General features: G+C 43.1%; 1 protein-coding gene across 11 annotated transcripts in view; it reads right to left on the bottom strand.

The window, feature by feature from the left end:
* The window catches only part of LOC119185246 (uncharacterized), a 312,525-nt gene that overhangs the window by 48,834 nt on the left and 239,529 nt on the right, over positions 1 to 24,162 (bottom strand). For 9 of the 11 annotated variants that reach the window (XM_075879553.1, XM_075879554.1, XM_075879552.1 and 6 more), the window contains one exon: positions 14,118 to 14,167. In XM_075879553.1, coding sequence (XP_075735668.1) covers positions 14,118 to 14,167 — 50 coding nt within the window. The remainder of the gene's footprint in view (positions 1 to 14,117; positions 14,168 to 24,162) is intronic. The other 2 variants (XM_075879550.1, XM_075879549.1) reach the window with 1 other exon arrangement.

Consider the following 24,162-nt stretch of genomic DNA (forward strand, 5'->3'; position numbering starts at 1 on the left):
TACTTGCCCTGAGGTTGGCTTGACGGTACTTATATGCAGAATGGAGGCAATGAAATCTAACAGTGGCACAAATCGGCGCCTAGGCAGCTATATGAACACACAACAAAAAAATACTGCCTCAGGCACTCGCTGGCGTTGTGTTAAACGTAATGGATGCAAAAGCACTTGTAATTTGCCGGTGCCATTGTTGCCGATACCGTCAGAAACTTCAATGACAAAGAAAAATGCCATGTAAGCAGCGAGCAGAGCCTAAAACGCTGCATTCGCCAGCAGTCAGCAAGACTTGCCCACTGAATCCTGTCAGCATCAGGGACCTTGCTATTTCGGCACCTTGGACTACAAGTATGAGTGCAGGCTACCGCGCAGAGCGTTTTCTATGTTACTATACTAGCCCAGAGACTGAGAAAAGACTGCTTGCATTTGTCAGTGCACTAAGCTTGTAGTTATTAACAGAGAGCAGCCCCTGGTTAATGGATGGATCTCACTCCCATTCATGAAGTTTTTGCAGTCATTCTTTCTTCTTGTACCGCTAGGGAAGGGCATCGTATAATTTTCTTAAGCCTTCATCACAAGAAAGAACTCCGAAGCGTACGAGGATCTGTTCAAGTCACTATGGGACCAGTGGGAACTCCTTGAACTCACTTTGTATGCAGATGTCATTAAATGTTACTTTGAGAAGGTGGCCTTAAATGCTATAAAAACAGTTCTTCAAGAAAACGTTACGAAATCTGTGCCAAAGAGCACTCTGAAGAATTCAAGAGGCCAGACTGGTCCCCTTTTACAGTCAAGATCAGAAGTTTCAAACTATCACGAAAATACGGGACACCTTTTCTTTTCTGCCCCTTGACAACATACAAGAAGAATGACCACATTCAAAAGTTTGATGCCAGAAGCTGGCCGAGAAGCACTAGAGTATTTTGACGAAACTTGTGATGAACAATCATGCACAGGCCTGGAACAGAAAGCTGGGAAGCATTGTGGGCCACAGCCACCCAACAGTGTGGAGGCCATTGACGCTTTCTGTTCAGAAAAAGCCACTGTGACGATGAAGATGGCCAAGTGTAGAGTTTACGCACCCCTACGGAAGAGGAGAAAATCAGCGGTCATGGTTATGCAAGCGTGTTTGCAACCTATGTGAAGACTATACTGCTGGGAGTCCAAAAGATGTAAGATTTCCTGATGGCTGTTAGACACTCCATTCGGATTTAACTTCACGCATTTTCAAGCCCACTTTAGATTAAAATCACGAAGTTTTGAATGAAGATTGCAGCTTTTTTGTCTAGCGAGTTTGCACTTGATTCGTTTCTCGGTAACTTTCCACTTGGGCTTTTTTTCCTAGGCAGCAATACCAGAGGGGACGTTCATTCATCGGACGCATCTTCCGGGGTCGTATATTCCGGGGACTTTTTTCCCACACCGGTCTTTCAGCACTGAACCCAGTTTTGCCACGAACCAAGGGGAGGGGGGGAGTGGCGGGCCTCACTGATTGCACCGATTAAATAAAAGAAGAAACGTCATGATATACTGAAATGCGTGCCTGCGGAAAATGAGACATTTTCACTGCAATATAGTAGTGACATGCGGGCAGCATGTTGCCTGCTGCTCCTCGCAGCGTCAGCACATCATAACGCGACCATACTTTGGGGTAAAATAACAAAAATCTAATAGCCCATGTGACAAAATTTGTTATGCGTTCTCGGTGAAAAACTTGATAATTGAATCTTTCGAATTGAGTTTTTGAAGTGCGCATTGCAGGCAAGAACTCCACCAGCAGTGCAAGTGCCTGAATTGCTGGAGCAACCAGAATTCAGCAGTTTGCATACATCGTGAATTCCACCAAAATGTCCCTTTGTTGACAATTTTTACATTCCCAGAAAAAATTGCTAAATCATGACATGCTGGCACAACGAGAAGCATACAATACGTTGCCTGCACGTCACCTTTGTATTGCAGTAAAGCACATCTTGTTTTCCGCTGGCACACATTTCAGCTCATCCCAACACCTTCTCCCCCCCCCCCCCCTTTATTTTTTGCACTGTAAGTTGCAAGGTTGAGGTGCTTCAGCTGCCATTCATTAGTATCACTATGTTCCATTGGCTTGTGGCTCTTAGGGCCGTTGTTTCGACGTATTTGGAGAGTAATCAGGATCAGGCATGAGCAAATGGCACCCAATGTTATCAAATGAACCGGGCTGGCGCTGCCCGCCACTTCAAATATGGGACCACAGAAATATTTCAAATTAAGCGGTATTTCTAAATAGCAAAGTTTGAATTAACGAGGTTTTACGGTACATGCGTTGTGACTGCGCTTGTTTCTCTCAAGGTATACTTCGTAGCCGGCTAATAACTACACTTAAACCTGCATTTAACAACGTAAATGAAAGATGGTTTTGGAATAGACGCAGCAACAGCCTTTAGAACAAAATTTTGTTTATTTTGTTATAAGATGCAACTGGTCAGTGACTGCTTTATCTTGTGCACAATGGTGCAGGGTCGCGTGAATACCATGCTGAAAATGGACACAAGGAAACAAAGAACGCGCATAGGCATGCACCAATGAGAGCTGGCCAGTGTGTTGAAAAGTATGGTCGAAGCTTGATACACACAATGTAAAATGAGACGGCAATTTACTGCTTTCAAAGAAACCCAGTTGTTCACTTTCAAGCCAAATGCAAGAATGCTGTGTTGAAAAGTAGGATGTGGGTGCCGCTTCAGTGGGATCACATTACGTAGTCCCCAGAAAGGACAGTAATACTCATTGAAAAAATCAGTACAAAAGGTGCTGAACTGACCAAGTGAAGGGTTGGCTGCAAACTGTAGATGCGATAGGTTCACACAGCTAATCCTATATCATGCGGATTTTTTTTCTTTTTACTCTAACTGCGATGCTCTTATATCTAAAACCTATTGCTCCTTAATAACTTATTCTTTGTATTGTTTTTACATCGACGTAACTGTTGACCTGTTATCTAAAATGCACCACTCCCCTATGTAATGTCCTTGGGCCTTCAGGGTAGTATAAAAAAATTAAATAATTGAGGAGCCTCTTTTCATGGTCATTTTTCATGGTTTCATGCCACTCTGCTCCAGTTGTGTATGTTTCTCAGAAAAATCGGTACCTTTGTCTATCCGCAAATTGAAACTGTCTCAAAACGGTCTACAGCTGCATCTGAACGAGACGGGTACATTTTTTACAGCCTCCGATGGTCGCGCACACAAAGCATGTCACGTACGGGAAGAAATATTTTCGGGGCAGTGTTTGACGACAAAAAGAGCTGGACCCATCTGGAAGTGACCGCAATGTCAAGTGAGATAAAAAAGCAAAGGAAAACAAGAAAAGTAAGCACGAGGACAGTGACCGCAAAGTCATAGTCCTGCTTAGGTTTAGCTAGGGAAATCGATCAGTAGAACTTTTCGAGATTGGCCTTTTTGTGTTTCAACTTCTAGCCAATAACTACGCCAACCAGTCATAATAAATTACGCAAAATTTGCTTTTCTGGGTGATTTTGTGTAGGTTGTATCACTGTTTCGCCGTATTTTTTGTTTTCATTATTTTTTTTCCTATTTGAAGCTTGCTTTCAATCATATATGCGTAGATTCTTTATTGCATGTGCATTAATTGTTTTTTATCAGGGTAACAGAAAGGACATCTCCGTTTTCGGCCTTTGGTTGTACTGATAGGCTTTAGAAATATATTAAATATTCCTTGAATTTCTTTTTTTCATTCTTGTGGTCTAGTAACAGATGCTTATTCAGGTTTGTTGCTTCTGTTTATTATTTGACCACAGGTGACAATTTTCCTAGATATTTAATTTATATTGTGATATACCAAGCATTTGCGCATACAAAGATACGGTTTTTGCAAATAAAATCAATTTGTCAGCACGAGATGCTGTCGCGTGTTTCTTCGTGCCCTGTTCTATTCATGCCACTGAAGAACTGGCGGAAACTATTTCTATGGTGCTGTAAATATATGTGGAGGCACGTGATGTATATTTTCCTTCTTATGCACTCATTATACTTATGCGCATAGATATTTTTCCATTTGATTCGTTAGTACCACATTCGTCTACGAGTAGAACAGGTCTTCATAACCTCGTACTAGAATCTACATGCACAATTAAAGAGCTTAAGATTATGATGCGGATACATTTATCACAAATCCAAGTGATTCCACTCATGAGTGATTTGCGAAAAAAGCATTCAGTTAGTTCTAATTAGCCCCGCTCATATAAGCGAAAACAAAAACATAGGGAAATGAGGCATTTATATTTGCACAGTGGGGCTTGAAAGGCGACAGTGAAGTTGCTGCTATCGCTACAGTGGCGAAATAGCATTGAACTTTGTATTGATTAGCATCACCCGCTCATCGTAAACCAGTCACGATGGCAGTAATATATTTCACGACAAAGAGTTACACACACCGCATATCTTTTCTTGCGCGCAATAGCCGCGCTTTTCAACCCACCAGAAAGCTTCAGGTGACGCTGCGAGCCACGCCGCCTGCCGGCGACGACATAAGTGCGCCACTCTCCGCCTTTCAGTGAGCACACTGCCCCATATTAGTACACCGTAGTTCATGGTTTGCTTCACGCAGATGCTGGGTGCAAACGCGGAACGATGCCTTTTCCGATTCCGATGCTTATCATTATGTTCGCGCTTGGCCAGTGTGGTAACTAATCAGACCGGCTGTTCGTCCGCATTATCAACAAAATCAGCTTGCCACAAGTGATGAATGATAAGAATGGCACAAAATGATGCAAAAGTCACCACTTCACGGTACCTTGCCTCCATTTTGGCGTTGTCGAATACCTTTGACGGCGGACAGCTGTTGTTGTTAACGTGTTAATGAAACTGTTTGGTTCGTTCGCAAAGGCAAGTTTAGGCATTATTTCAGCGTGGTGTTGACCGTGGCTTCACTGTGCATGACTGCGAATTGCGTCGTGACGCTGCTGGAAAAGATTAGGAAGCAGCGGGCACTTTTGAATTTTGAGAATAAACGTTTCTTCGTTTTGCTAGCTCAGATCAGCTATATTTCTTCGATTTCACTACAAAAAAATTTTTCCTTCAACTAAATTTTTTCTGCACTCCGTCGGTTTCATTGTAGTGGGTTTCGACTGTATAGCAGCGCCCATGGAACCGTCATTGAAAAGACTTGTCAACACAGTGCTTCATGTGCATGCACTTGTGTGTTCATTGAGCCAGCTATCTTTGCACCAAAACCTAGCATTCCTTTCCTCCATGGGAAAACAACTCTGGGTCCCGCCTCACTCAGAGCTCTGTGGAACTGAAACTTGAACTGAGCGCAATAAAATCATCTTCAAAAAAATAAACCATTGCGCGCAAGAGCAAAGGAGCTATAAGTGTCCAAGAAGAGGGCTATTTATAGATATGCACCCATCATCATCTGTCACAACTGTTCAGAAGGGAGGGGGAATAACACCAGAAAATATGGATGGTGGTAGATTAAATGGTTGCTGCAAAGGCTTTTGCAATGCTCCATTGGGAAAAAGATCATCTCTCTATTTCTTGCTGTGCTATCTCCATGCTTTATCATGAGCCTCAGCTAAGCTTTGTTTTCTGCTAGTCAGCTGTGGGTGAGCGAATTTCAGCAAACCCCAGCAGCCTTCCAAGTCGGTTACTGCAAGCTTTCCCTGATACCAGTTACGTACATATCTTCATGGTTATTCTCATGAGCGAAAATGTTTAAAATCGCCTTTCTTGGGCAAAAATGAAGAAATCTGGAGAAAAAAGAATATTCCAACCAATATAACCAATTGTTAAATCACCAATCGTCATTAATCGTTTGTTTTTCCAGAAGCTCAAAATTCAAGACATGCCTAATTTCCCGGACTCATCTCTGGCACCGTCAAGTTCCCCATAGAGTCAATATATTAAACAGTCTAATATTTCGGACTTTTTATCACTAACTGAAGACGAAGTCACCATCAACGCCGCTAGTTCAGTTGTGTTCGTAGCTTCAAACCTACCATCCTTTCATCGCTCATGCACCGCATCAGGACTGCCGTGCCCTCAAAACTGCAAATGACGCAATTTGGCGAACGCCAATCCACTGCCAGCTGTGGCTTAGTCAAACCTGTGGTCAATCCTTACTGTGTTTGTTCACATGTTGTTCTCTAAGCTCTGCAGCAGATTGTGTACTGCTCTAGCAGTTTGGCGCTGCACTTTTTGTCAAGCGAATTCGCCGAGACAGCCGTTGCCGCCAGAGTGAACAGCGTGTGTGATGAATTTCCGTCCACGGACGTTGCCTTCAACAATCTGCGCACTGCTGGCATTTTGATTCCAGCCACGATAACTTTTAGAGTGCTTCGCCGACAAAGACCACGAGCTCTAGCGGAATAGACCGATGACAAAATCATCTGTCAAGTTACGGAGGATTCCAATAACTCTGACGCCGAGATCAAAGAGGCAGCGCCTACACGGCTAACAAGCTCGGAGGGGATGCAAGCACTGATGACACTGTCATCGGTGTACAGCGACAGGTTGACCTTAGCTGAAATGGAGTCAGACTTCATCACGAGCAAGTGGAACGCCTTGCAAAAGAAGATAAGCGGCTTTTTGGGCCAAAGCCTTGACCAATAAGATAGTGCCGACCACGTCGGATTTTAATTTTTTTATATTTTTTAATAAACGGCTCTTTTAGAGCCACCTAAACCCTCCATTCACTGAACAGTGACAAGAATAATTTACTCCCAACGTGACCCCCTCTGTCTGTGAAAAATAGCTGTAAGAGAAGGTGGAGCTTGCTGTGCATTTGTTTTTCCGGACATTTTCGTGGTATTTTATGGGTCCGTAAAATTAGACATTGACTGTACGAAGGCATTTATTCGCAGAGCCCTCAATAGGAAAAAAAAGATGGGGGAAATGAGACACCAACGGCTCGTGGTTGATCCCCTAAATCACAGGCGCCAGCGGAGCAATAGCCCGTATATTAACCCCCGTATTCATGAAACGGCCTTAACTAACCGCTGTAAGGCTACTTACAGAATAAAGAGAAAAGTATACTTTAATTTAATTGAGTTTTTTTTTTCAACAAGGTTGTGAGGAGACCAAGCAAAAAAAGCTGCATTCAGCAGCTTGAGGGCAATCTGACCACCTCATACACTGAGCAGTTATAGCAGTTGAAACAGATGCATGCCATATACATAAAGCATGAATAAAACAGTAACAAGAGTGAACAAATGCGGTAAGAAAAAATGAACAAGGGTATTCTGTAAACAATTGGGAAACCCAGAAAAAAAGTAGCTGTAATAATGAAGACAGCAAAAAAAATTAAGAAAAAGATGAACCTATAGCAGTGCAAGCAATAACACCAATATGTCACGTAGGCTTTCTAGCCGCAGAGTAGTTATATGGAGAACATTGTCTTTGTGTAATTGATTTAAATAGTATATAAATAAATCCGTAGCATTTGGTCGCTACATATAGTCCTGTTTTTGTTGACAATTCAAGCTTCTAAAAGACGAAATTTATAAAAATAATTATGTTGCTGTAAGGATGCCAGTTGTACTAAAGAGTTATCATTCAGATTTGGGTGCACGTTAAAGAACCCCAGGTGGTCTAAATTTCCGGAGCCCTCCACTACGGCGTCTCTCATAATCATATAGTGGTTTTGGGACGTTAAACCCTACATATAAATCAATCAAAGAGTTATCATTCTTAATTTTTTCCATTCTGTACATGTGACAAAGCCTACATGTGTTAAAATATGAAATTTTTATAATACTAAGCTTTGTGTATAAAGGAGCAGTATGCCAAAAATATGGCTCTTTATTGTAGTACCATCAGGCAGTGAATGTTTTCGGCTGTATTCGTTCCCTAGATTAGAATGCTGTATTTAACCATAGAAAGAAACGTTGAATTGCAGCCGGACCCCTTTATAAGAGACACTAATATAAGCAAAAAATGGGTATAAGAGACACCGGTGTGTTAACACTAAACTACGGGTTAATGAGAAAATGCATATGAGGTACCCTGCATGGTTAAAAGGGACAAGAACTGCTGCCCAGAGCATGCCTTTTATAAAGAGGTTTAACTTTTATAAAATCTTATTAATGAATGTAGGACAATATTTAGAATGGCAATGCATAGTACGTATTGCTCTAGGTAATTTACTAAGTGATTCACCTGGCAATTTCATAACATAGTTTTAGAAAGATATACGCCAAGTGACTTGAAAATCTGTAATATTTCTATTCCAGTATTTCATCCATGCTTATTACACGGATGAAACATTACTGCCTTTGTTTTTTCTACATTAATCTTGAGCATGGTGCAAGATACAAACACTTTAGGAGAGGGCACTCGCGATGCGCGTCCATCGGAACACTGCCGGCAGCGTGCCCATCGGCGAGTAGACGCAACTTGAAAAAAGAAGAGGCATTGTAATAACAGCCTGCCCTTCGCAAGAAATTTGAATTAAATGGCACAGGAGTGTTGTTCGTGCAAGACAGTGAAAATTATATACTGTTGTCTGCAAGCATGACGGAGGCTTGAGTCACGTGGAGAGCACTGTCTACATGCCTCTCTATGGAACACAAGCCAATATTTGAGTGGTTCTCGCACGTCCTGTGAACATAATACTGCCTGAGGCGTAATAGATACGCACATAACTGACATGCTTTCCAAAATTTAGCATCAAGCAGTATTTAAATGCGCTAGTTTTCGTGTACTCGCTGATGGTAGATGGGGCACTCATATAGGCAAGCTGGATCTGCGAAGCGCGCGAACAGCGTGGGGGAACGCACATGCTTTTGATGGCGAGCAAAGCAGAACTTGAATAAGACCACTTGACTGCTTGTGAAAAGAGAAGCAACCACTTCGATACCTTGACCAATTTGTAGGTCGTTTTCAAGCAAAAAATTATGACTAAGAAAGTCAAACACCTTTGAAAAATCAAGGAAAGTACCAAGCACCATTTTAATTTTCTGAAATTTTTGTGATATAAACTCCTTTTTGGTCATAAGGGCTAATTCAGTTGACCTGTTTTTACGAAAACCGAATTGTGCAGTTCTTCTAATAGTAAAGATACCGTTAGTTGTTGCGCCAAATTTGATTTTCGAGCTCTAATGATAACTATACGGTGAAAAGTTCATGACTGTGTGATTGCCCGCTGGGAAACAAGTTTACGGGGGACCCTGTGCATATCTTCTGGCTGATTTCACCATCCCTTCTTACTGTGAACTTAAAGATCATTACAATATTTTTTTTTCCCATTGAACACTCGGCAAACCTTTTTATGAATGCCAGTGGAAACTTGCTCACAAAAAGCAGTGAATGCACAACGTGATACAGTGACAAAAAAAAAAGATCACTACACCTGTAACCGAGAAAACACTATTTATTGCATTGTATGATTGCGTTGCATAAACATAAAACAAAAGTTCGTCCAGCAAAAATTATGCATTCACATTCACGACAAAACATCTCATGTTTGAAGTGCTTGCTGCAGACTGCATCATTTGTGCTGAGTGAACGGTCCTTTCTGGCAAAAGCTTGAGTGCATGCTTTGAGGCGTTCCGAATCAGAAGGAACATTGGATAATATTACATTTTCTTGGCACATAGAGTAACCTGACTGGTAACCACTAACGAAGCACTTTCTTCCCATATTCACTCACTGTGTGGACGTCTTCTTTTAGCAGATTTCATTCATGGCTGCTCACCACATCACAAGTTCATTTCGTAAACGGGAACGATAAAACGCCACTTGTCATGAAGCGTGGAAGCTTGGGCAAGTTGGTAGGACATAACTGAATGCAGGAACAACGCATGCCCTACGCATGCCCATTTTTCTCATTTTTCGCCTATATATGTACACCACTCCGATATTAAATCTTTGTTGAAAGTCAGCGCTCTTTTCTGTCCTTGTTTTTTCGCTTCCGTAGTTACGAAGTAACTACTTGTAGGTTGCGCTGTTCCTGCATTCAGCCACTTGTCACTTCATGAAACTCGCCAAAGGCACGCTAGCCACTGAAGTGACTGAATAATTTTTTTTTGCGAGTGAAAAACGTGACTTTTTCGGAACGCCGGCATTGCCGCCAGCCTTACCGGTTGCTGTAACAACAGTGTGTGAATAATTTTTCTATTTTTAAGTTGCGCTGGCTTGTCGATAGGTGCGCTGCCGGCAGCGTTCCGACGGACTCGCATCTCTGTTACTCTGGTTGATCGCGTCACATAAAAAAGCCGAGAAGTGTCCCCACCTAAAGTGCTTGTATCTTACAAAGTGATCTTGAGATAATTACTTGTAGCCCACCTGCGTATATTTGCGAGTGAGCGTCTTATTGGCTTGATTTGACATTTCAGAACCTGAGTCACCCTCAAAAAACATGCTTGTATCGTCTGCATAAATTACCCACTTAGCCAACGGGTGAATAATTATCATGTCATTGATGCCCAATATGAAGAAAAACAGACCCGATATGCTTCCCTAGGGACACCTGTTTTCACAGATTTCAACTCCGAATGGTTCCCGGCTATAGCTACGACCTGGCGTCTGTCTTGAAGGTAGGATGTAATTAGAGAATGAGCCATGCCACAAATACCATAGTAATCACGTTTCTTAAGCAAAATATTATGACTCATAGGGTCAAACACCTTTGAAAAATCGAGAAAATACCAAGCACAATTTCATTTTCCTCCAATTTTTGTTTGCACAATTTGGTTTTTACGAAAACCGAATTGTGCAGTACTTCTGATAATAAAGTAGCCAGTAAATAAACAAAACCGCGCCGATATCACTTTCTTTAAACCTTTAGAAAAAAAAACAAGCAGCAATGATACAGGGTGGTAATCTGAAATAAATATTCTTGTCCCTTTTTTTTTAAATATTACTGCGACCTTTGCCATCTGTGTGCTTCGAGAGAAAATGCCTGTTGACAAACAAAGATTAAAAGGGTACTTCAGACATAAGGCGAGTTTCAAGAATCTGCTTTATTATGTCATAAGTGCACCTTACAAAAGGTGTGCTTAACTCGTCAAGTATAGTGCCTGAGAGCAAGGGTAGGTAAATTTTTTTCAACGAAATCATTACCTTGAGGAGCAGTAAATTAGTTTTACTGCATGGCACCAACAGACTGCACAAAAGCAGCCAAACATAAACAGCGAAAATTGGTGTTGAGGCACCCACAGCTTTCGTCGAAAGACACGTTTTTCGTTTCGCCACATTTCTTCAACCCTCATCGGCACAGTGAGGTCGTCAATTCGCTTTTGTTATTTCGTCTTATATGTTTTTACTGTGTTCACTGGTGTTTCCGTGCTTGCTTCCGGATTTGTCATTTTCTTTGACTTTCTAAAAAATTTCACTTGATTTATTCATTTGTTTGAACAGTTCTTAAGTATTTTTTTTACGAAGTTGTATTTATAGTGCAACGATGCACTGAACTGAAATTTCCCGACAAAAAGTGCTACGTTTGTTGTTTCATTTCTTTCGTTCATTGTTTTTTTTTGCGAGTAACGATAAACATGATGGAGGATGAGAGAGTGACATGTTTATCGTTAGCCTGTAAAGAAACAAAAAATGCCAGCACTGGGTCGAATGTTGCCTGAAATTTCGTATCACATTTGCCCATGGCAGCCACTTTTTTGTCGAAGTTTTTTTTTCTTCTTTTATCAGCACCATTCTACCATCGCTTAACGTTCGGCGTAGTCACTGATAGCTTGTTCAAGCGACCTTTGTGAGCGAGCAATCTTTGATAAATTCTTAAACTTACATTTGAGGGCACTTAAAAGGCTGCACGTTAAGCGGCAATCACATGGTATCTTTTTAATTACGTGCACTTTAAACAAAGGCTGGAGAAAAATTAGGCAGCGCAGTTATCTTAGCACAGATTGAAAATTTTATTACCTCGAGCTAAGCGATACGAGTTTTGTAGTGACAATTTTTTCACTAGAGACCCTATTTAAATTGTTCATAACTCTTTCGTTACCACGAGAAATTGGTTGTTTTTCATGTGTCTCGGGAAGATCGTTTTTTTTTTCAGTTTGAAAAGAGCTCCAGCTCGCGTTGCAGCATACGAAGCTTTGCAGAATGGAATGCTCTTCCCAAAAAATATATGTTTTAGCACAACAAAAATATTTTAAAATGAATTGAAATTGCAAAGTGTGGAATTATTGGTGGCCAGCTGATAAACGGTGTTATAGAAACACTATATGTGCAAAAATATTCAAAACAAATAAAATTCAGAATTTACACTTTGAAGATAAATGATCCAGGAACAGTAAAAAAATAATGAATGTTGAACAAAATGTTTCTCTTCACACAGACAAATAAAATCAGAACCAAGGTGCTGCTCCGTAGCTCGTGCCATGCAGTGAAGCATTGCATGGTTTTTTAGTGAGACAAGTGTACTTGCACACTTTTCTCAGTAAATGTTTTTTGTCTTGTGATAAGAGTCTCCAGGTGTTCCAATATATATGGATACCCGTGATGTGCATAATCCCTCTATAAATGAGATGTCCAATGAACTTCGCTATTTCATCTAGCGTCGCTTCTTTCCATGAGCCACCTCGCTCTGCATATAGGTTGGCGTTCCAATAAATGCATCCAAGAACATTTTTTTTTGCAATTTTGTGCATTTCGCATTAAAAAAAGGAGAATATCATGCACAGTTACAAATTGCCTCGCACTGCTTCGTAGTCAGGGCCAAGATGTGCTCCAAAACCTTCCTGTCGTTTGGAGAATCTCCGCAGCCAGTGGAAGCACACCACGCCCCAGCGAAGTCTGGACCACGCAAATGACCAGAGTAGCTACAAGATTGTGCACAAAAATGAGAACCTATACGCACTCGAGGCAAAGCAGACAACTTGGGGATGTAAACAAAAGAAACCCATGAATGGCTGCGGATGTTTGAGGCTGACGCAAAACAGCGTCCCCATAAAACTTCAAGCTGAAGTGCTGTCATCTTCGAACTCTGAGCTTGTCCTCACTCAATTCAGGTGGAGTTGAAAGACGGTTTTGAGCAGCCCATGTGTTTTGCAGCACTAGGGCGCAACCATGCGCGTGTGATGACGATGTCATAGGAGTGACTAGTGACAAGTGACGAGTGACTTTAAACATGCGGTGGGCCTTTGTAAATATTTTTTAAAATTTTTGTTTACCCTTAGGAACAGCTTTCTATTGAATAGCTGGCACACATTTCTGGTAATTAAGCTGCTCAACATTTACAAATTGTAAAGCTGACGCTTTAATTCAACATTTGGGATGCAAAAGTTCTTCTCATTACAGAACTTCGATGTAAGTATAGCATAATCACGAGGGGCACGCACTTCTGTTTAGTGCACTAGCCTAGAGCCCTCTTCTAGCAACAAACACACATTGGTTCGCGCAAAAGTCTGTCAAAAGTCATAATGTGGCCGAAATGGGCAAATTCAAATTGATTCTGAAAGTTGAGTGCCTGGACTAACTACTGTGCTGGGTACATGAGAAACAAATTCAATATGCCAAAATCAACGGTCCAAGAGCATCGACCACCGGTGATCGATTTGAATAGGCATGGTAAAGAAAGACTCAAGCAATTTTTGTCAAACACCAAGCTTGGCAGAACGGAAAAAAATATTCTGCCGTCCTTCATATGGCTCAGAACAATACCGCGCCAATTCAAGACTCATAGCTCATGTATGTTTTTTTTATTACTTGGTGCTTTTTATCTGAAACACCCTGTATACACAGGAACTTCTGCAGACATCGATGTGCCTATCACTAGTTGCACAGAAGATCCATATTATCCTTAAAGCAATTTTTTTCCAACTTGCAAGATAAAGCTATGCATTTTGCAGTTATTCTAGCATTTTGGTTTTTTGATTAGAATTAACAGTGAGCAACCATATCTAGGAGCAAAATGAAGAACTACCGCAAGGCAAAACAAACATTTGCTAATTTACTCAATAAATGGGAACACATCAAATGAAGTAAAATATTCTCTTACTGTTCACTTTCTATCCTCCATAATTAAACATTCAATATTTTCACACTTATTTTTTTTCTGCCCCCAAAATCTTAGATTCTACAGCTTTTGACAATGAACTGCACTATGAAATATTCCAGCAATACAATTTGCAAATGGTGCTATGTACTGTATACCAATTCCCATTTACTTACCTCAGCTAAGTGACTGACTGTCTTCTGTGAGCGTTCTTCCACAGAAGCTGCTGTAAAATAAAATGAAAATATAAATAAATATCTGTCTTTGCTATAAGCAATACTGAGTAAGCCAACTTACATAATGCATATGACTTAAGCTTTTATTCATAATTTGCTTTAAATGTTTTTCTTACGCGTAAACTGTCAAAAACACAGCAGGCTTTCAAGGCTCTTTTTCATGATATGTAAAGTTCAGTATGACCGCCCTGTAATAGTAAGGTGTTCAAATATCTAAATTTGACCGTCAAGTTAAAATATCATACAAAAGCCACTACCAAATTTTAAAAAATGACATTCTGTTCCCAGCTTTAGTAACTATGGCCTACAGTCTACTTGAGACAGTACAAGACATAACATATGTACACAGAGTATTTGAATTGTGCTATTGTTGCTCAAATTTGCAGATTAGCGGGGTTATTGTATAGTGAGAAAGCACTTTAATCTTTGCTAAAGCATAGCAGCATGTCTGGCACTGCCTTCGATGGACCTTTCTGGACACGGTTGACTGATTCATGTTCATATTTGAGGGTGCTCACTTAGTGATGGCTCTAAGTGCAGGGTTAGTGCAAGCTAAGGCACGCACACACACACACACACACGCACATACACACACACACAAAAAAACAACGTGCATTTCAAATACACTTTCTTTTAAGCTACAAACAGTATTGTAGGGGCTAGTCTTTAACGTCAAGCACCTTCCCTTACCTTAAAAGTGAAAAACAGTTTTTCCTTACTCCTGCCCAACTTGAACAAGCTTTCTGCTTCGGTGTAAGAGTGATAATTCAAGTGAAAAGTTTCTTGAGTAGCAACACCCGCTGCTGCTGCTGCTGCCATATTGAAACCGACCGAACAGATGAACTGTGAAACCTGAGGAAATGCGTAACCAGGGCACCCAACAATTTTGTCCTGTCCATTGCATTCGCACTGCTTTGTTTACTAAATTGCTGATGGTGTCAGTGTTTGAGGGAGCAGGTATAGTTTCCCCGGCACGAGTAGAATCTCATCATAGAGATCCACATACTTGGTGTGCACAATCACTCACTTGGCAAAGCAGTGGTACCCTCTCCTGCACGTCTCGGGTGTCAGCCAGCAGTTTACAAAGCACTTTTAGCGATTTTAAATTAATTTTTACTATTTTATTCATTTTAACCCGATTCTGAGAATTTCTAACCTTGATTTAGGCCTGTAATCAGTACTAGCGGGTGTGACCATGAGACACTGGATCAATGACGATTCGGGCCCCTTCTCTGCACTTAAAAATATCACTTTGTTACACATCAAAATGTATCAGCACTGCATGACTTACGAGTGCCTGTTCTGGCACGTTTTTTAGAATGTTGACCCTTTGAGCGTCAATTTATTTCACTAAGTGCGTCCAAGAAATGTGCTTTACTGCTGAATTAAGTTGTTCAGGTGAAATTAATTTAAGAAAAAACTGTCTACGATTCCTTTGGAGACCGTAAAGTGAAAAAAAATCATTTGTGTTGTTATATACACATGGTTTATTCGTGAGTAACAAAATACTTTTTGATGTTTTTTTTATATGTTGTGTTTATTATCCTAAAACCACCATATGATTATGAGAGATACCGTAGTGGAGGGCTCTGTAAATTTTAACCACTTGGGAATCTTTAAAGGGGTCATGACATTCTCACCCAACAATTGGCAATTTCGGCGAAAAACCAAGGCAGAGGGTCAAATACGCTTTTACACATATGAAAACTGGACTGTAAAAGATTATTTCAGTCCAAAATAAGCCGTAGAAATCATCAGCTGTAAACTCCACCCCTTGCCGGCGACCACCATTTTGTCATAGCATGCATAACGTGACAAGCCGAAGGAGCAGTGTTGTTGTATGCTACCAAAGAGCACCTTCCGCACGTGGTCAGTGCAGCAAGCGTTGCTTTCCAGGTGGCCCGGAAGTGTCAATGGGTTGCAAGTGTTGCAGTGTGATACCGTATCACCATATGCGGTGAAGACGTCGTTTATCTTGCGTATTTTGGCTTCAGCTTCACCGCCACCAGCTCAAGCGACGAAGAAAGCATTGAAGACTGTGTAAACCAAGATGCCAACGACCTCGCCATTCTGGGAAACGCAGACGGCTTTCCGCAATGATAAGTAGCTTTATTTAAAGCATGTCAGGTTGAAAAGCAAGCTTGGGATACGGGGGTCCGTCGATGCTGCATTTGTGAGCAAGTGTTACTTAGCCCTGTGAAATTGGCAAAGCGTGCATATTTTCCTTGCCTAGCATACATGCATGCACGACTATCGGTGCTAAACATAATAAATAAGTGGTCCTAGCAATGTTGCACGTTGTGACTGTTGTTTTTCTATCAGTCATTGCGTGCCACATATATAAGCATAAGCCGAAGGGAACGGCATGTCAGTGCGGTGGTAGGGTTACTCATTATATACATTTCGGCCTAATCTTTGCTTGAACTTAGTCGATTGCATTCACTTCTGGTAAAAAAAATTGTAAGTTAGACACTCAACCATGGTACTGCCTGCGAGGAGTTTGAATAAATATTTATCCACAGTGGCACATGGCATATGCATTACACATTCACAGGACACTTTTTGACCTCCGAAATTGCTTGCTGCAAGTACCAGCGCTACATGGTGTAGAGGTGTTGAAAGGAAGAAGTTGCAGGTGGTGGCATCCGGATGGAGGAACTGAACGCTGACAAGAGGATACGGTAAACAAACAGGTTTATGTCATTATTTACACATATTTACAGAAAAGAAGAGTTAGTGGTTTCACAAACCACGAGCGTAGTGGTTGAACGTTACATAGTTCAGAGCGACGTCCAGCACTCTGCCGCGTCGTTTTATGCCCTGTCGGGCTCCTCCTCTCCGAGTCGAACACCAATCACGCACACACAGGTGAGGGGGAGGCGAGCATGCAAGGTCCACGTGAACACTGCACTGTGGTGGCGCCAGCAGGGCTCTTCCTCGTCGTGTGTGTGCCTTTAGTCGAGAGTGCCCACGATCCTGGCCGCATACTTCAAAGGGTCCGCCGATTTTGTTCGCTCAATTAGCGGGGCGATCCGCGGCAGCCGCCGCGGTCTCCCCTAGGAAGACGTCGTCCCTGTTGTCCTCTCTGTGGCGTCGCGGCGTCTTGGCGACACGACGTCTCGTCCTCCGGCTAGCCCGTACAATGCCTGACGAGCATAGGCAGTCGGCCGGTCGGCTACTTGACTGAGGATTAAAGAAGCGCCGCTCCGCCGTCAACTCTGTCGCTGGTCACGCCAGCTTTCCGTTGCCCGATGAGTCGCCGAGTCCATTAGTCACCGCTTCTGCTTGAAGGCACGACAAAAGGATCCGCATTTGAAGGACGGGAACTCGCCTTTGCTTGCTGCTTGGTCTGGATAATTGCTCAAATCTTCGACGGCGTCTGTCAGACTGGGCACCGAAGGAATTGAGAGACAAATCTTCAGGCCAAACCTAACAATGGGTGACAGGGTGCATTGTTTCAACCCTTGGAAGTCATTTAGTTTCAGTGGCAAGGTGAACAATGCTGAAAAAGTTCGATTACAAGCGCAGCTGACCACGGAACACATCGTTAGAGAGTGTTGCTAGCAAGCGGTTCGTCACGTCATGGCTAGCGATCGCGCTAGCGTTGCCAGACCTTCAAGCCGCTTGGTTGTTTATGAAAATATTCGATTATAAACCAGCAGCTCGACCAAAGTCGCTCGAATTTCGCTAGCTTGTCTGTGAACGTACAAAAATGAACCCACAGAACACCGATTATGGTTGAAAGTATGGTGTCATGATCACTTTACGGGGAGATGCGGGTCAAAAAACGGCGATTTTTTCAAAAAAAGTAAATTTTGTGTTTTGTTGTGTTTTGTATTCCTCCAACCCTTCTCCTTAATATATTGAAAAATAAAAGCTGAGAATCAACTAGAAGTTATCGAAAAATATAACTAAAGCCCTCGCGGCAGCTCGGGAAAGCGCAAATTACCAGATTTTCGCGCACGTGACACTTCGCTCTGAGGCATTGCCAGCTCTTGAAATTTCGTGGGCGTGTAGGCCTAACAACCCTCCCTTCCAAAAGGCCACTTCGGCAGCGTGGCACTCTCGCTGATAATACAACAACAACAAAAAATTATTTCCCCACTGCATTACAGCGTGGTAAGGGGGCCTTTCAAGTCACGTGGCATGATTGGAGCGCTGCTATTGGTTACGAACATTCCGACGCTCATCCGAGTGCGAGCGCTCTTTCTTCCTTTTCCTACTTTTGCCAAGACGAGACGGCAGAAACAACCGCCCGAGCTACTTTTTCTACGCCATGGTGCCGATAGATGCCAGCGAAAAACGTGACTTTCGTTCACGGAAGTTTATGGTGAGGCACCAGTTCGAGGGAAGGTGCACCAAACGCAAGCGGAGAGCTCCGGTGACGGGAGGTTCGTCTGCTGCTAGGCCTAGCCTCGGTAACGACGAAGCACCCCATTCGGATTCTCCGACCTTCATCGATAGCGTCGATGACTTAGTCGGTGCTTCAGAGAGAAAAATGATGTTCAACGACAAAAGCGAGCGTTAAGGTGAGAGCGGCAGCGCATTTATTTGCGAAATGGACTTGATGCAGAACCTCGTAAGCGGCGTAGTATGCCCCAACTGTGGACGGTGCGAGCTCTCTGTCCGAGATTCGGCTGATAAAGTAAAAGCACTGGCATTGTTCTTAGAAGTTTATTGCCGAAATTACGCATGTGCTACAACTGTTTCATCAACGTACACGTCAAGCCACATGTTTGCGTCATGCAGTGAAAGGGAGGATACATCCGCCAGCGGCAGCGCACGGCACACCTTCGCCGTGAATGTAAACTCAGTGGTGGCAGCGCTAGGATTGGCATCGGACACGATCAGCTTGCGCGGTTTTGCGTGATCCTTGGTGTTACAAAACCAGTCCATTATAAGACATTCACGGCCATTGCCAAAAAAGAGCATGCAGCCGCCATGAAAGCCGCCACTGAAAACCTCGCACGAGCAAGACAGCTGAGTGCCGACCACGGTGGATCGTCAGATGCAGCCGTTATGTTCCATAAAACATGGCAAAAGAGAGGCCACAAAAGCCATAATGGTGTGGGCACGGCCACTTCCCTTGCCACAGGGCTAAGTTTAGACTTTGAGGTGCTGTCAAACTATTGCCTCAGCTGCAGCAGGCACAAGGCACTGGAGGATAGAGAAGAAGAAATTTGGCAAGCTTTTCACACACCCGTGAGTTAATTTCCTCCTCCTCGACTAGCTTCTACACTAGCTAAGGAGGGAAGATGTTCGAGGTTCGGAATGGGTCCCCTCGATGACTCGAGTGCACGGTGGCAGCGCGAAGGAAGAGCCGTACGGTGAAGAGACGCTTTATTGCAGCCTCAGGCGTCTGCCCGAGTCTGAGCCCGAACCTCCGCTCTTTCATTTTAGATTCAGACATCCTCTTTTCAACCCTCGGTTGAACAAAGATAATTCACAGAAGTCAATCACGCATGTGTGCTTACATTGCCACAACCAATTGCCCAAACGCTTTCATAATGGACACTGCATTGGTGAAAACCACGTTACGAAATAATACACGTAAAGAGATAGGTTCTCCGCGTGTGACACTCTCTCCCATGCCAGGCCAACTTCCGTCGTTCTCACGCTCGAGCTCCGTCAGCTCTCTCATTAAATGTCGCTTCGTAGAAGCCTCCTTAAGAGCGGTGAGTACACCGTTGGGCCTTGTGCGCTTACCAGGTGTGCATGCAACAGCGAGGCGCGCCGACATCCTCACAACACTCGGTAATGACGTACCATGGGGGAGTTTATGCTCGTCTCCCTGCCGCCAGTATGTCTCGGTCAGCCAAGTGGTCGCGTCCCGCGTCATTCTCAATGGCATGCGTGCATGCCAACAGTGGCTTAAGCTCGGACGGCGGCGCCTGACCTGCTTCTTGCCAGACGCTCTTCAGAGTAAGCCTTCCCTCTTCTAGTCCCGAACGGGGGCAACCTTGACGGCTACGCTCGTGAACCATGTGCACGAAGGAGTCTCCTTTCTTTCCCGTGCTCGGGTCTTCCGCGTTCGCCTTCGCAGAACTGATCAGCTTTGTTAGTTGACGGGACTGGAGCTGGCTACGCGCTCTGCATCAGCCGCATTTTTTGCGCTACATGCAACACACCGGTAATTGGTGCCTCATACTAACTCCGTGTGTGAAAAAAAACATGACCAGTTCTGCACATGCAATGGAGACCGAGGCTGCAGTACGTATATAGAAAAGAACAGACTCCTACAGCACACCCTTGCAGTTCACAACGTTCCTTTCTGATGGTGACAGCAAAGCACATACTGCCGTGTCAGAACTGAATCTGTATGAAGGTGTTGCTGTACTAAAGGAGGGCTGCACGAATCATGTCGCCAAAAGACTTCGAACAGCTCTCCGAAAATTAAAGACGTCAAGAAAGCAGAAGCTGAAGGACGCAATAATTCACAAGCAGCAGGGCTATTTTCAAGTCACAATCACAAATGACCGAGGCAGTGTTTGCAACATGTATTGTGCTGTCTGGGCATCCTACTTCCACTTTTGCTCGAGGGATGGTGTCAGCAGTCACACGTTTCGCCCAAACGGTGACACGTCTTAGTGCATGCACAAGCGAGCACAAGCGCTGGGTGAGGCAGCACCACCTCACACTCTCATCCTGACTCCTTCCCTAGGCAAGGCAATGCTGCCAGTCTACAAAGGGCTGACAAAAGAAAAGCTGCTTCAGTGTTGCGTGAAAGGACAGACACAGAACGCAGCTGAATCGCTCAACAGCAAAATATGGCCTTTGTGCCCAAAAACAAAATTTGCGACGAGAACCATGGTTGAAACAGCGGTGACAATCACTGTCTTTTGGTTCAACTGAGGGCACTCTGGGTTTGAGGAGGTGCTTCAAGAACTGTTTCACCAACGTACAAGTCAAGCCGCGTGTCTGCATCATGCAGTAAAAGGGAGGATACATCCGCCAGCGGCAGCGCTGACAGCTGAAGCAACAGCCTATCGCCACAGTGCCGAAAAAAAAATAGCGCCTGGAGGAGGCACTCGCAGGGAACGTGCGGGTCTAACATACGGTGCTGGATCCTTCTAAAGCTGTGAACTCCTTCCAAAAAGCGTTGGAGACATTCTATGTGAATTTCGTGCAGATCGGTTGAAGAGTATAGAATCAAACATGTTTTTTAACTTTCAAATTTGTTTTTCCCAGTTCCTCGTTCTTAAGCATTTTTATAGTTTGCGCAATAAAATTTGTACACTTTATGAAGTCAGATTGCAACAAAACTTGGCATGCTTAATATTTAACATGTCCTGAATTCAAATAGGCAGAGGTCTCCAAAGCATGATCAGCTAGATATATTCAAAAGCTTGTTCTTTGAAAATGATAAAACTAAAACTCAGCATTCGAATTTTTTTTCTAGGCCAGCACACATATGTTACACAATGCTTCTTTGCTTTATTGAATTCTTCAATTCATTAAGAGGAACATTTACTATTTTTTAGAGCTTTCTTATGCTTACTATTATTGTCTAAGCATGCACAAATATGCATTGTTTTTACAAATGCATGGTTTACAAAACATTAACTAAATGAGCAATAAAAAAATAAAAGCATATTTGAAAAGAGGAGCTCAAACTCTAAAAACAGTGAAAGTTTCACTGAGCTGTTGCAAAGATTTGTAGAAAAATTTTTTGAAGAGCGTCTCCCCTTAACGTTCACCCAAATCTGAGCACACGGGCCTACAGAATTTTCGCCTCCGTCGAAAATGCAGCCGAGTACCTTAGTCACTAGGTCACCACAACGGGGTGTGAGTAACAAGACAAATTCTAAAAAAAGACTGAAAATTATGCTAACATTATGAATATTATGGTGAACATTAATTAAAACAATATGCAATGAAATAAATATCCGTGCAGTTTGCAGATGAACAAAAATAGGTGCTGAAAATGGCGTTATGTGGAAACACAGGGACAGAAAAGCTACTTACAATCCAGTCAGCATTGTCTCGCCCCATACGCTTCTGAGATTACGCTTACTTATCGTTTTCGTCTTATTAACTCATAAGCAACTCTTGCCATGACAGGTTGACATTTACTGAACTAGATTTTGGTTCAGCCATCAAGTGGTAATTCGGAGAAATCACCATCGCCACAAACTTACTTGTTTGTGGCAGAGAAACTGGCGGGCACTTCTGTAGCGAAAGCAAACTGTGCAGGTGAGCACATAGAAGAGAACTGTGTAATTATAAATGCACCCAGAAAGCAAAACTAGTCTAAAACTTGTAATAATACTTCACGTTATCACCAACAAGACAGAAGTGGCTTTTATGAAGCTCCTAACTGGAAACGCAACCAAAGCGGCATTGTTTGTATCAGTCGGTGCCTGTACGGAATGGAGGGTTGCTAGGACTCTGTCGATCCTCAGTTCCTCTGCTACCACCTCTGAACTCGTGGTGTTTGTTGGCGCAGCACAGTATCCTGGAACAGCCAATTTTGTGGTTACTGCCAGTGACCTTGATGGCAAACTCCTCACGGCAGCATCTCTTCAAAATACCACACAGGCCAGGGCTGAGCAGGCTGCAATAGCACTGGCTGTTACTATTCCCATGTGCATGCGCATTTTCACAGACTCTCGGGCTACTGTACGAGCATTCATGTCGGGGTCCGTTTGTGAACAGGCGGTCCATATTCTTACCAAAATTCCAAATTGCGGTGCAATTTGGAATCACATCACCTGAACTTTTGCCCACATGCGCAAGGATGTCCACCCTGTTATCCTAATACCGATGAGTCTGCCCATGCCTGCGCATGCGCACTATCCCACCGTGACGAGCATTCGGCCTCTAATTTGGGGGGAGGCATCCAGCAGCTTGATTCCCTCCCCACCTTTAACGAAAAATGTAAGCACTATCACTTGTTCAGGCATAGGTTCCTGCTCCCGCACCCACAACTCTCTAGGGCCCAGTCAATCACTTTACCAATGCGGCAAACCGGTAGTTACTTGTCGCCCTTAGTTTACAGTAAGTTCATTAACAGCATAAAGCCTCACTTCCCTCATTGCAATGAGAGACGATGCCCGTTAACCCACATGCTCTGGCAATGCACCGCGCTGCGCGATAGCAAGCCTCTTAGCACAAAGGATGCCTGAAAGACTACAATCACCAGCTAGGACCAAAAAGTCCAAATCTGGGCTGACCAGAGTTTCCGCAGTTTGGGGGAGGGGCATGTCCTTTCTGTTGCAACGTGGGTGCAGCCTGCAGCCGACCCACCCTCTTGAAGGGCATCAACTCCTCAGGACAATTTGTGAATCAAATTCGTTGACTTACTGTCAGTGCGCAAGCAGGTGCAATCGCATATCATAGAGCAATAAACGACAGAGTAACAAATTGATTCTCTTCTAAAAGACTATACCAGACAGCCATCAGTTTTGCGGGTGCAACAAGCAAGAACCAGTCGAAAAACGAAACCAAACAGAGCCAGCACACTGCTGTAGTAAGGCATTAAAAAAACGCAGAGACATCGGCTCAAGAAAGAAGTTCCATGTATTCCTACAGTGTGGCAGCAAATGCCAAACAAGTGAAACGATTGAAAAATGCTCGCGTTTTAAACATATAGATAATGGCGGACATGTGCATCTTTGACCGTCTTCTGACTGCTAGCGGACGACGTATAGTACTCGGGGATTGAAAGAAGACAATTTGGGCTAAGTATTACACATACTTCGGTCTTGACCATAATCAGTTCAGGTCACATCAACGTAACTTCAAGTCCTACACTTAGGGCTAGGATTACTATTAGTTCAGGTCACATCAACGTAACTTCAAGTCCTACACTTAGGGCTAGGATTACTATTAGAGATTAGATTCATCTCAACATGACAGATTACCTTGAGCAATTATGCACAACAGTCATTACAGTTGATCCCAGGTATACTGAACTCAGATATATCAAATGATTCACTATATAGAACACTTGATAAGTCCCCTTGAATTTGTAATGCAAAAGTAT

This window comes from Rhipicephalus microplus, chromosome X (assembly GCF_043290135.1).
Source record: "Rhipicephalus microplus isolate Deutch F79 chromosome X, USDA_Rmic, whole genome shotgun sequence".
Classification (NCBI taxonomy): Eukaryota; Metazoa; Arthropoda; class Arachnida; order Ixodida; family Ixodidae; genus Rhipicephalus; species Rhipicephalus microplus.